General features: G+C 35.7%; 1 protein-coding gene across 1 annotated transcript in view; it reads right to left on the bottom strand.

The window, feature by feature from the left end:
• ARHGAP42 (Rho GTPase activating protein 42) overlaps nt 1–13860 on the bottom strand; it is a 139771-nt gene that overhangs the window by 104707 nt on the left and 21204 nt on the right. Inside the window, 1 exon segment of the mRNA XM_079302274.1 lies at nt 3199–3298. Coding sequence (XP_079158400.1) covers nt 3199–3298 — 100 coding nt within the window.

The raw sequence follows: 13860 nt of genomic DNA, 5'->3' as shown, positions 1-13860 counted from the left end.
CATCTTCAGCAAAATTTTCAATTGCACAAAAAACCAATAGCTTTGCTGAATCACATGCAACTGGAGCTAAAAACCATGTTCTGCCATCAAACAGTACAGCCCATGCATTGCTGCAGATCACATGCTTCCACAAGCATTCCAAACCAGAGGAAGGGACAAAACCAGCAATTGTTGCCAGCTTGTTTTATTTTTTAATGAGGGAAACTAGTAAAGATGGGGACCATTGTTTCCCAAACTGAATTTGCTGGCAAAAAGATTTAAAATGAAAAGGTTTCTATAGCTTGAATCCTTTGATGTTCACAGTTAAAAAACCAACCAAAAACATAAGAGCTGTAGATAATTTGATAAACAAGGCTGTCTGCTTATCCAAAAAAGACAGACAAATTCCTTAAAACTCATGCATAAAATGACTCTAAACTGGGCATGGTATATCTGAAAGTGACTATGAAGATAATCTGGCGAACTTGCAGCAACATGAAAAAACTACCTAAAATGCATTGTACAGACAGACACAAAAAAGACTTTTTTTTTGTCAAAGAAGAACACTCCTTCTACACAAGAGTTAAATTCTTGCAAATAAAAGATTAGAAGTCATCAAAATTAGGAATCAAAGATAGGAATTAAAAAAAAAAAAAAAAAACAAACAAACCAACCCAAACAAAGCACTGGATTAAATAAGAGGTGGATTAAAATAAGAATGAAGAGCACCACCATAATTCTGTTTATGTGAAGTGTGTCACGAAGTTTAACTAAAATTACTTCTTGCATGTTTTATGCAATGGGATTATTGGAATAGATAAGTTATATTAAAAGAGCAACTAAAAATTCACAGGTTATAGGAAATGCAAATAAAACCGCTTTTATTAGATTTCAGACTGGAAAAAGAAAATAAAAAAAAAAAGTTGTGCTCAGTTACTAAAGAAAGACCCTCAACCCTACTATTGCCTCAAAATATGTTAATGCAGCTATCAATTCAATTCCAAATATTTTTATTGGTAAGAAAAAAAAATCAAAAAATTGAATCACTTATATTTAATGCTGAAAGAATCTGAACCTTTTTTTCTTTAAACACTTACATCCTGACAGAAGAAGTCTTGTTCAGAGGTGAATTCCCAGTGCTAAGTTGTGTTAGGATAGATTTTCAATGCTAAGCTTGAAATAGAAATGTAGTCCTTACAATAAGCCCCTATGCATATGGTAGGGCTTTACAAATCTTATCAAGTCAGAATATCACTGCAGACTGAAGTAGAACTTCTCACTGGCCTGCACAGTTGTAGGTATTTTTAGAGAAAGGAGGTGAAGGCAGGAGGTACAGAGAAGGATTCATCTATACAAAGCTGTCTTTGATGATAAGCAAACATCTATCTTGTTGGGGCATGTTAAAGATATGGATAAATTCTAGGTCATTGCTCTAGGGAGATCAAATATTGAGCCTTACCCTATAAAAGCACACAGTATCATTCAAGCTCTGTTAGACTTGAATTTGATTCCTGTCAGTTTACCTTTTACTCTTAGAAGTTTCTTTGATGTACATGACAATCCATCAGGCAATTGGTCCTTTAGAAGCTAGAAATCCCTTCTTTGAAGCTTCATATGAAATAAATCAGTTGTCAAGCTTCATGAACTGTGTTTTTTCCCTAAATAGTTTAAAATGCCTGTTTAATGTCCAAACAATAAAATGTCTTTTCTCTGCTACATTTAGGTTACAAGTAAAATGAATGTTGTCTTTGTTCTCAGTCATCTGATTTTAAATGCAAAACTGTATGTCTTGAAGAAAGTTATTGACCAAATGCAAAACAGTATGTCTTGAAGTGATTGACCAAATCTAAGACATATAGCTGAGATACTGCAGATCTAGTTTAGAAACATATATGTACAATATCATTTTAACAGCCAAGAAATAATATGTAGCATGCCAAAGAGTACATGCACACCATGTCTCTTTCCAAGCTGGACACACCTGAAGAATGCATGCAGTTTTATACCTGAGTACCAGCAGCTCAGTGATTTCACTTCCCTACTTTTAATTGTCAGTGAAATTAAATCTCCCCTCCCACCCCCTGCCAGGAGTTAGTGGAAGACTGTGACCAAATACCAGTCATCTTTGATGACAGTTTTCTGACTAACAGAATATTGCAGGGTGAGGATGAGGCAAACCTTGCGAGAGAAAACAAGCAGTTCAGACTTCTGTCCAATGACTCAGTCAGGAAAAGAAAAAATTGAAGGAAGAGGAGACTTGAAAACAGACCATAATAACAGATACACTTAGAAAAGACTAAATCTGAGTTCCCTCTCTTCATTACATAGAACTTCTTCAAAAAATACCAAGTCCTACATTCCCTCTTGTACAGCCAATTTATTTATTTTTAGAAGCTACTCTTTAAGAACCATCTTACTTCCTCTCAGATGTTTTAGGAGACACATGGGGGCCATGTGGTATGTAAGACTTTTGATACTGAATTTAGCTTTTCTGAAGATGGATTATAATCCAAATTTCTTACCAGTGGGGGTTAAAGCACTCCAGCTGCTATGCTACTGTGTAAAATCCTCACAACTGCAGCAGTGCCTTGCAGTAAAGAGTGGCTGAATTTCTGAACCCTGGAAACATTTCCAGGTTTAGCCTGCTGAGGGGAGAGTATGTTGATGACATTAAAGAGGCTTACATTCAAGACAAGTTGAGCTGTTCAGTTCTGCAAATGCAGGATTTCTGCATGTGTACAGACAGAACAATAAGCAGCTAGTAAATTTTACTGGCAAAAGTTAAGACAACCACATACTTAGGAATGCACAAGTTGCAATGAACATATTCCTCTTTTTAGGCCTTTAAATACTCCCTGTGTCTTACTAGGCACTTAGGTGTGTTTTTGCAGACTGATGCTACATCATAGAAAATTTGTGTACCTTTTAGTAAGCCACTGAAAACTGACTGAAACATAAAAGAAGCAGCAGAATTTAGCAGCAGTTGACTCAGCTGAAAAAGTACCACTGAATACTTTCTGCTACATCTGCTACAATCAAGCTACACCATGAAGACATCGTTTCTGACATGTAAAGTCTTGCATGGTTTCTATTTATTGAAATTTTTTATTTTGTGACATGAAGTATTGGAAAAGAACTGTGAATTGCCACACTTGTATTTCAGACAATATGCTATAAGAAATTACAAAAATATTACTGCCAGCAAAGTAAAGAGAGTACTTACCAATATTAATTTCATCGTCAGTTTCAGCATCTCCAATACACTCAAACTGAAAATCTTGTAAAGACTGTGAAAACTTTTGTACTGCCATGGATAAATCTAGAATTCAAGAAAAAAAACACAAATCAGACTTATTCTACTAGAACTACAAGAGCAAGACATCATGCATTTCTGCATTAAGTATGTTTTGTTTACGAAGTTTCCCTTCTAGTATCTTTTTTGGACATTAACCTCATTTTAAAAACACCATTTTAAAATCAAATACCTAAGTATCTTAGACACCTATGAAACAGGCTGAGGCAAGACTTCAAACATTAATACATGTATCACACTGACAACTAAGAACTTTTATACATCTTGAAAAACAGGAAATTAGAATAAGGAATTATTTAGTGATAAATTGCATATGGAAGTAATCTTTAAAATAATGCAATATGAGTTCACAGATTAAAACAAAACTCATGACAGTTTTTTTATTACCATTATCAAAATAATTACATTCTAATTATTCTCATACACCACACTATATGATGTTTTAGTGCAAAACCTTTGTAAAAAGAAATTGAAGAGAAAAAAATCAACAAAACACAAGTGGCTTGCCAATCAACATGGTAACCCATGGATTATGAGCACTATTTTCAGTGAATTTCACACAGCAATCAAAACTTTATACCACAGAATTTCATTATAACTGTACATTTAAAAAATTACAGAATATCAAGTCCATAAATCTGTTCTCTTCTCTTTTTAGAAACACTAATGGCAAAGGGAGAGATGAATGTGATAATGAATGGACTCGGTCAAGACTTAAAAACACCACATCTAGATGAGCCCAGGAAACCAGCAACAATATTCTGTGTCCTGAAGGCTGCATCTATGGGATCTATTTGGATGCTATGAAAATTGTCAATTAAGATTCTGACATCTGCTAAATCTAAGGAAAATTCATGGCAAAGTTCAGTTATGAATGACAGCAAAGACAAATTCTATTTCAAAAGTATCACATATCTGCCTCCACCCTTGGGGATAGTGGAAAGCTGTCTGGACATGGTCCTGGCAACTGGCCCTGCTTAAGCCAGGAGGCTGGACAAGATGACTTCCATGTGTCCCTTCCAACCTCAGTCATTTTGTGATTCTGTGATTTCTTTACTCTCTGTTATAATAAAGCCATAAAAACTCATTCACTCAATGCTGGACACAAAATTAAGAGGGCTAACCTTCTTCCAGGCAGGAATAAAACCTAACATATAAATATGCAAATTGGCCTAATATCCTAAACCGACACAGAAACAACTCCCATACACACAAATCATTATTTAAATTCGAGTGATCTCCAACAGTAAGAACCATTTCACTATCCTAAATAAGAACTGAAGAATGATTGAAATAAAGATGTCAAACAAAAATATACAAAATAAGATGACTGCTTTTTAAAAATTTTAACTAAAGGTAATCAAGCAAGAGAATCCCTTCCTGGATTTTGCATTGCCCAGAATTTACTCAATGCCTGCTCCTTTTGTATTTTTACAGCTATCGAGTACATCAGTCCAAAAAGAGATCCATCATCTTTAGACAATACAGATATGAACATATTTTCCTTTTCTTCTATTAGTAGGGAATTCTGTATGCATATCTGATCAATAACTAAGATGTAAAGAACTGGGTAAACAAATTCTGTATCTTTTTGATAGAGCACATGGAAAAGAGTGAAGAATGGTACCCAGATTCATTGCATCCTTACTGTACATTTTCTACTGTGCTGCGCATGAAGATTATACTATTAAGTGTACTAACAAATTGAATGCTGAACAAAAAGTATTTCCTACTGTAGTATAGATGAAAACACAATAATCTTTATAAGATGAAGCACTGCATTTTATGCAAATACAGCATCTTTCATAGCTAAGTAAATGACTGTTCTACATTTTTTAGAAAGATGTAAACTTGAATTTGTTCAGAGCAATATATTTTAAGTTTAAAGGGAAGAAACACAGTTTTATTATTCATTCTTTCACAAAGTTACTACACTGAGTCACTAACCCTTCTACAAAATTGCTGTATAGCAACTGATGCCAAAAGGAATTACATAGCCTTAAAGCAACTGAAGGAAAAAGTTTCTATATTGCAAGCACACTGGAATGTAAAACGTAACTCTTGCTAACAGGAATGCAGATTTACTTGCTTTGGACAATCTAATAACTGCCCATCATGAACAGCATCTCTGTAAATGTGAGAGTAAATGAGGGAGGAGCATCAGCTCTCCTCTATCATCTCCCACATATGCAGAGTTTGGTGGAACAAATGTCAAAGTAAAGGAAAATAAATGTTAAAAATACCAAAGGTGGAGTCTCCATTTCATACCCTGGATTACTGATACATGATTCCAATCAGCAAATCAGACACAGCTGATACATTTTGAACCCGACGGAGGTACGTTTAACCTAGCTCAGATATAGTGGCTATGAAGAATGAAGGGGCTTACTAGATAACTTGATAAAGTCATGCAGCAAGATACCATTTGGAAATATCTGCCTCTATATGAGGCCTTTCCTAACACCTGGAGAGTATTAGACAGGACCATAATAAGATTAAAGCTGTTCAATGTAGCAAAAAATAAAATTAAGTTCTAAGGTCAGATGTTTCCTGTAACACTCATTTACAAGTTCTGTACAAAGTTAATCTAACCTGAAAAGATAAAAAATATTATTCTACAGAAATTTCCAACTGACTTGGAAAGCTTCCTAAAGGTTGAAATAGGAGTTACTCTCTAAATCTCTGACATTGCACTTGAATCACCACATTGGACCAAACTGCTACTTGATTGTATTTATCACTTCCTTAAGAGCATCATCACTGTAAATCATTATAAAATTATAAACCCAGTCACAGAAAGGAGCAGCTGTGCAATGAGCTTATCTTTTCTATAAGATACAAAGATTCAAAACTGAATTAAAACTGATTTAAGAGCAGCTGTCTCCAAACAAGAAGAGGCAAATGATGGACAAAAAAAATAAGAGCAGACAGAGCAGAGACCTCTCCCAGTTTTACAAGATGCCATTTATCACTATATTCCAAAGTCTTAATGCCACTGAGAGTCCTCTATGCATACTGCTGCTTCTAGAAGGAAAGTAATCACCACACAAATCACCTTTTTAGAATTCACGGCGTTATTCAGTCACTCTTATTGAGCAAGTACATTGTAAAGTCACATCCCTCTTTTCATTGAATCCACATGAAATAGGACATTCACTTAGCTCAGGGCAGAAATTTTCCTTCAAGCAGAGACAACTGATCTTCTAAGTTACTATAAAAAGCTCACCAACTTTATTGACTGTCAGTACAAGTCTATCATCTGGGAAGGATGGCTGCTTGAAAGTGTCAGTGAGCTTATAACCCTTGCTCTTCTGCAGGCACTTATATGAAGTAATCTCTCTGGGTGCTAGCAAAGGAGTGAAAATGCAACCTGATAACCCCCATTTGCCAGAGGGGCAGCTCTGTTAATATGTATGTTCTAGAGTACTCACATCTAGTATTTGTTCCCTGCTTTCTCCAATTCCAGAGAAGGATTCAGTTTCATTTTGCATTGAGGCACATAGTTAAGAGTAGCCATCTACACACTACATACTGCCAGTGCAAGGAGATAACTGTGACAGTAGCCTGTTTTAGTCAGGGTTGCAGGAAATCAACTGACCAACAGATTTTTTTGTGGAGCTGACAAAGGAAGCACTAAAGAAGTTACCACACTGTGACCGGAAATATCAAAAGGGTAACTACAACAAAGCTTAACCACAATAAAGTAATATAACACCAGTATTGCATATGGTACATACAATACCAACCATCACTATCATAATGCAAATGGAAGAATAATAAAAGTCATAATCCATTGAGGAAAGTCTCCAAGGACTCATGAAATGCATTACGCTATTGCACTTCTCCCTTAAGTTTTATATATTTGATTAATCTACTTAACACATATTTTTCAAAAAAACCCCAAAACAAAAACAAACAAAAAATCCTCTGGATTATTCTATAAGGCAGGTTTATTTAAGACTCACTTTCTTTGAAATTTCCAAAGAGATGTATGCAATATGAATTGTGATACATTATTTTAGGTATCAGAGTGTTACAGCTGAATATAGGATGATAAAGCTATGATCCAAACCCTTTGTATCACCAGAATTGCTCTTCCACTTTCTTGTCCCAGATTTTTTAAGTAGATCATAAAATAATTTCTTATATAAAGTCTTGAAGAGGAGGAGAGAACAATACATTGCAACAGTGTGATGAAATGATGGATGCTGTTTCCCGAAGGATAAAACAACAAGCATATGCTTTGGCATGGCACAGCCTGTCACAGCAAGGACAAAGTCCTACAGATAAGGATACTTGACAAGATTTCCACAAGTTGGTAAGCACAATTTTTTTATTGGGCTAGGAAGGTTGTAATTTGTTTGGTTTTGCCAGGCTGGTATCTGGAAGAACAGCAGAAAGTCCAAACTTTTGATAGGGATCGATCAATCTCCAAAAGCAGAAACTTTGGAGCACTTGCAGAGGACCCCTACCCTAGCAGCAGCCTGCAAGAAAGTGTTCTCAGCAAACACATCAAAGTCAAAGTCTTTCCACTTGTTTGCTTACAAAGATGACTTCATTAACAAACAGAGTTCCAATAACCAATGTTCTTCCTGACTGATGTCAATCATCCTGGGAAAGCTTGGTATCATTCACTGGGTTAATAAAGAAAAACAGCAGTTGAAATCTCATAAGATTAAACATGCCTAAATGAACTCCTGAGCACCAGCTGGAATGCAGTAAATGGGACTTCAAACAACAGACACTCTGGCTAATACAGTAACAGCAACATATCTGGCCATCTGACACAAAGCTAGTTATTATTCCATGGCTTCAAAGACAGCAGAAGCAAAGGGGTGATGATTGACCTAGCAGGATATTAGAGGCAATCCTTCAGTCAGCTGAATTTCAGGACAGCTGAAGACTGGAAAGGAGACCACGTACAGTCACCTTCGGTGTTTCAAATCTTTGGGGCAGTATGAGTCCACTACCAGATATGAATAGATGCATTGTGGTGCTCTGCTTGATGAGATACCTCATTTGGTCACGCACTGACATACAAGTTTATTAAAGCCCAAGCTAGTCAGCAAAATTCAGCATTAAGGCATTGCAATATGTTAATAAAACACAGCAGAAATTGATCAGTATTGCCAGAGTACTTGATAAAACAGCATGCTAAAATGCAGAGAAACATTTATCTAGTTCGTTGACTTCTATACCTCAGCACCTGAAAATGAGTCATTATTATGGTTATTTTTAAATTTCTTTAAAAATAGATTTATTTTCTTGATTTATTTCTTAAGCAACTCTCATTCTATAAACAATTATTCAGGCTAAGTTATCTAAACACTTGAAAAAGTAGTTTTTATATGAGAGACATTATTATTGTGAAATAGAAGCTATAAGCATGATTTGCAGTAGTCTTACCACACAAAACGACAGAAGCAAGGAAGCATTTAAAAATTCATAAAAGTGGGGAAAAGGGCTTTCAGTATTACAAATACAGATCTGTAAAACACTATTTATTCAGGAAACCACTTGTGAGATACGTCTCCTTAAATAGTTCATTATATGCTCTTCTACAGTGAACAGGGAACTTCCTTGGCTTTGTTATTTTATGAGGAAATGAGCTTCAAGGATGCGAACTATATCAACAGCCAGAAATAAGCTGGAGGAACAAGAACACCCCACTGAGAAGCACTGAACTTCAACAGCTTCTGTGTTTGCTACAGTCAATTTGATTGTAAGTAGAACATGTCACAGTGGGATATCTTTTTCCACACCATAGACTGTAAACACAGAAGCTGGAAGTACAATTACATTTAGGCAATATGAATGATTAAGCAGTTAAAAGCAGTGATCATACAAGACTGCATATATCACTACTATATTTCAAATTTCTTCCTAGCTTAAGGGCTTTCTCATTAAAACTTCCAGCTTCACAGTAGTAGGTCCTAATTCAGAGAAGGGCACCAAAATGCATTTTCTTCGCAATTTTTGCCTTTCTACTCTTCAGTGCTCACTACTAATTTAAAAAGAAAAATAAAGGATTATCAATGGTTTTAGGTAATTATCTCATTTGGAAAAATCTTCCTACTCATAACATATATGGTAGCAGGTCTGCACAAATAAGGGAACTTGAAAATGTCTTACAAATCAGCAATCCCGAGCCTAGGAATGTCGGCACATATGCTGGTAATACAACAAATTCCTTCAACTGCATATGAAAAGAATTCTGAGGTTTGCTGTCAGAACAGGTAATCCCAATTTAATAAAATATCACCATCATAACACATCCAGATCATCTGTAGTTAAGAGAGCAATTTACAGTGCATGTTAACATGCCTTCTAAATGCTGACAAAAAGATTTGTTTAGTCAGCTGATGCATTTACTGACGTCTTTGGTTTCGTGGCTTTCAATATGGGAGTCTTTCCTTTGCATGGAATATTTTCCATGGTATTTCTATTTTTAGAAGTCTATTTGATGAAATTATTTACACACACTTGTTATTCTTTATTCTCAGCTGAGTTAATTTCTGGATCATATTAAATTTTCTGATTGTCTAAGAAAAAAGAAGACAAAAGGAAGAAAAAAACCCTCTCCTCTTATGAGCAACCACATTTTATCCAAACTTCTGCAGAAGAATTTAATTTGGCAAAACACAGGCTGGCACAGTGTAGAGTCTGTGCAAGGGCGAATGGAGCTGGCTACTTGCCACAATGCTTTTTAAAGAATCCACAAGAAAACAACACAAGGGAATAGAGAATTGAGTGCCCAGTGCCAGAGATTTTGCAGCTCTAGGGCCACTGCTCTGTATTTACACAGTCTTTCACTGTTGCTCTCAATAAACTCTTTATTCTCTTTATTTGTCAGCTTCATCACTGCATACTCTTCACCAACTCGCTATTCATGGGACAATAATAAGCAACTAAAACAAACAACTCTACCAGCTCCCTACCCCTACAATCCCACATTACTTTTTTACCTTAGGCTCTATACTTTTGCTCTTAATTTCAGGGAAGTTAATTTCTTCCCACAATCTCCAGGGAAAGGACATCAGGAGAATATGTCAACATGTCGCCATGCATTGCCGCATTCCTCTGGGGTTACATAAGGCACTGAAATTTTTCAGTGTCGTTCTCTTACTCATGAATATTTCCATGAGAAAAATGCACAATTTACTTTCCCATTCTAGAAAGTACTGAGAAATCCCCTTGATCAAATGCAACAAAATCCCCACTTTCATAACACTATGAGGCAAGAGCTACTGGAAAGTCTGTATGTTCTATAAACTTCATAGCTATTCATACCAACACTGCTCAGTCACAGCTTCCTTATGTTAGACACTTGTGCAGTACTTTGGATATTCTTAGCACTTCTCTACAATAAGCAACTATCTAATACAGTCTTGAGAACACTCCAATAACACAACACTGATGTTTAATGATTTTTATGCCATATTTGCATGCTTACTTGACAGAAAACATTAAAACTTCCCTGAAAAAAAAAAACCTAAATAATACTATACAGAAAAAAGACAATATTGATAATATTCCATCCCTCTTTTCACTATTACTCTCCTTACTCCCACTCACTTTGTGTGTAGATGTAGAAACCTAAACCTTATTCACCTAATCAGCCCAGAAAGAAATTAATGAAAATAAATTTTGTTTAGTATGCAAAAGTGTAATGTCTATAAAATGATCAACTTGTTTTGACTTTGCCTAAGTATAAATACATTAAATAATACAAATGCACCTAAAAATGTATGCCCTGAATATGGAGGACACCATACTGTACATACTGCTCATCTGTTTCTCTGAAGTTAAAGCATGTATGTAACTTCATAGCTCTTTCTCATATTAAGTGATGTCATTTTGTTTCGACACTCTCACATTCTTGTATTTTATTTCTCATTACCTCACTCTTACAAAATCTTTTCTCAATATTTTAGTTTATAAGACTGCTGCGTTTGATTAGAAAACAAGCTGACTTTGCAGGGAATTACCATGGTCTAAACCTTTCAATCATCAAACCATATTCACAGAATTACACTTTACAAGTGACTAATCACATGGTACAAGGTAGAACAGAAAATTTTCCTTTGCCATCACTGCAATTTTTTACAATCTTTTTCCACAAATATGGCTAGAATTTTCAGAAAGCATCTGGTTTCCTTTAACTTCTGAAATCATAAAGATTGGCTGAAGGGTATAACTTAGTACTATTTCTAGCATATTATTATTATATTTTTCTAAATTATATTCAACCAAAACATTTCTATATAATGACAGTTTTGCAGATACGCTTATTTTCATCCTGCATGCTTTTTGACCAAGATCCACTGTAAAGGCTTGAAATATTCCAACACTTCTTCTGCCTTGGAGAAAAATAAATCTTAGAAAATAGGCATATTTCCCTGCCTTTTTCCCATTCATAAATAACTGAATATCGTTATTAACTCATCTGCACTCTCAGTATTTTCCCTGTCTGTTGATAAAACTACTCCATAGTTCTCTATCAAGAAGGTCTCAAAGATTCCTAAATTTTCATCCCTGCAAACTTGTTTTGACCCTCAACATACTTTCTCTTGCTCCTTCTGGGGATTTCAAATGCTCTTTCATGTTCTTCCACATTCTTCCACCACCCATGGATGTTTATTTCCCAGAACAGTGTCAGACTCTTCCAGGGAGTTGGGTCCACATTCCAGTATTCTCCCCCCAGACTCTTCCAATGAAACATGGTTTATCAGGCATGCTACGTCATTTCTCACTCGCTCTGGCACATCCCAGCAACACTGAGCAGGCAGAGAAGCACCACAAAAGAGAGGACAAAGAAACTAAGAGCAGATGCTGCCAGAGGTTAAAAAGCAGAGAGTGATTTCCTGTCTGTCAGCTAGGGACTTGCCAGAAAAACATGGGAATTCCCAGATTTCTAGTGCAATGTAAGGTATTGGTGCATCAAATGATCTTACAGTAGAACTTGGTAAGACATTTTTCTCTGTTTGTTCTTAATCGTACCATGTACCCAAAGAAATTTTAAAAAATACATGTGCCTATTTGCAGACAAAAAAAATATACAATATAATATCAGAATATAATTAAAGCCTATGCTGCAACACATTCTTAAGAAACCAGAGTTCTGACCATCTGACCAAAATCAGTTCTTCCAGTTCAGTGCTGAGCACATGTAGAATGAGATGCAATGTCCCCACTACTACCCCTACTTGAATATCTATCCAGAGGAAAAAATAAAAAATAAGATTATTACTGGTATAAACAGGGAGCTCTAAGAAGCTGCTTCTATGCAACCAAGAATAAATCACTGCACAGCAATTATCATGCAGATTCTCAGCTATAAAAAATCTGCAATATATCTTTCAATGCTTTTAACTTCCATGATTTTTACATGAAGTAGATTCTCCTGTTATGTGAAGAGAGCTGCTCAAAGGAGGATCAGTCCCACTGGCCTGGGCTGGATGGCGGGGGAGGGATGAAAGGAATGAAAGCAGTTATCAAGGCATTTGTAAGTAGTGAGCTCTTGGAACAACATTAGAGTTGAGGGTCATGGGAAACAGAAGCATTGCTCACCCTTCTTCCTGGCAAAGTTTTCTGCACTTGGGCAACAAAGTAAAATGTGTTGTAAGACCAGAAGGAGGAGGAGAGGGGGAAAAATTAAAATGTGTATATTTAGCTTATTTAAAAAAGAAGAAAATACTACCACTTAGCTTTAAAGGAAATGAAACACTTTCCATATGAATTTTTTTTTGGCTCTTAAAGCTCAGGAATACAAAGCTCGATTAGATCCTTTTGATCAGGCAAGTAATATCACAGTCACATGTACCTCAGTACTGCACTTAACAGGGGTGGGGGTGTGAGAGTTCTAACACACACACACAAACAGATGTAACATTTGTTTAGAGAGTCAGATATGGACTTCCACATATGGAGGGCAGAACTGAGATTCCTAATCAAGCAGGGTTTTGTTCAGTGATGTTAAATGTCACTAAATGTCTTGACCAAATTTGGCCTAAAGGCAGTTTTTTTTCCATTCAATCTACCATACAGCCAGCGCACTACTATACACTGCTACATTTCTCACTACTTAGACAGAATGGATATTAAACACATCAGTTTCAGCAAACAAGCTTAACATGCCAGTTTAAACGATCCTCTACCTTTAAAATATGAAAGCGATTCACAAAATGCAGAGATGAGAGCCATGAAAGCACTTAAAAGCCTTTTAAAGATACATTATTGAGGGTTTAAATTAAATCACTTGCAGTATCATAAATTAAAAAAAAACTGTTACCAAATTAGTGATTATTCAAGAATACTGTTACTATATTCTAATAATGGGGAAAAATATATCAGCCAAATGAAATATGCTTCATTAATTAATGAAACGCACAACTACAAGCCAGTTTCACCAGGTGATCTCCTGCTTAAACAAGTCAGAATTGAGCCCAAGGAGTTTGGGGTTAACTCCAATTTGCATGAAACTATTTCCTTGACACTTATAGTTTTTGCATTTTACTTTCCAGACTTACTGCATTCAGCCAGAGAGATAAGAAATGACCCCTGTAAAA

Source organism: Erithacus rubecula (genome assembly GCF_903797595.1).
Source record: "Erithacus rubecula genome assembly, chromosome: 1".
In the NCBI taxonomy this organism is placed as follows: domain Eukaryota; kingdom Metazoa; phylum Chordata; class Aves; order Passeriformes; family Muscicapidae; genus Erithacus; species Erithacus rubecula.
This window is presented reverse-complemented; position numbering and strand designations above follow the sequence as displayed.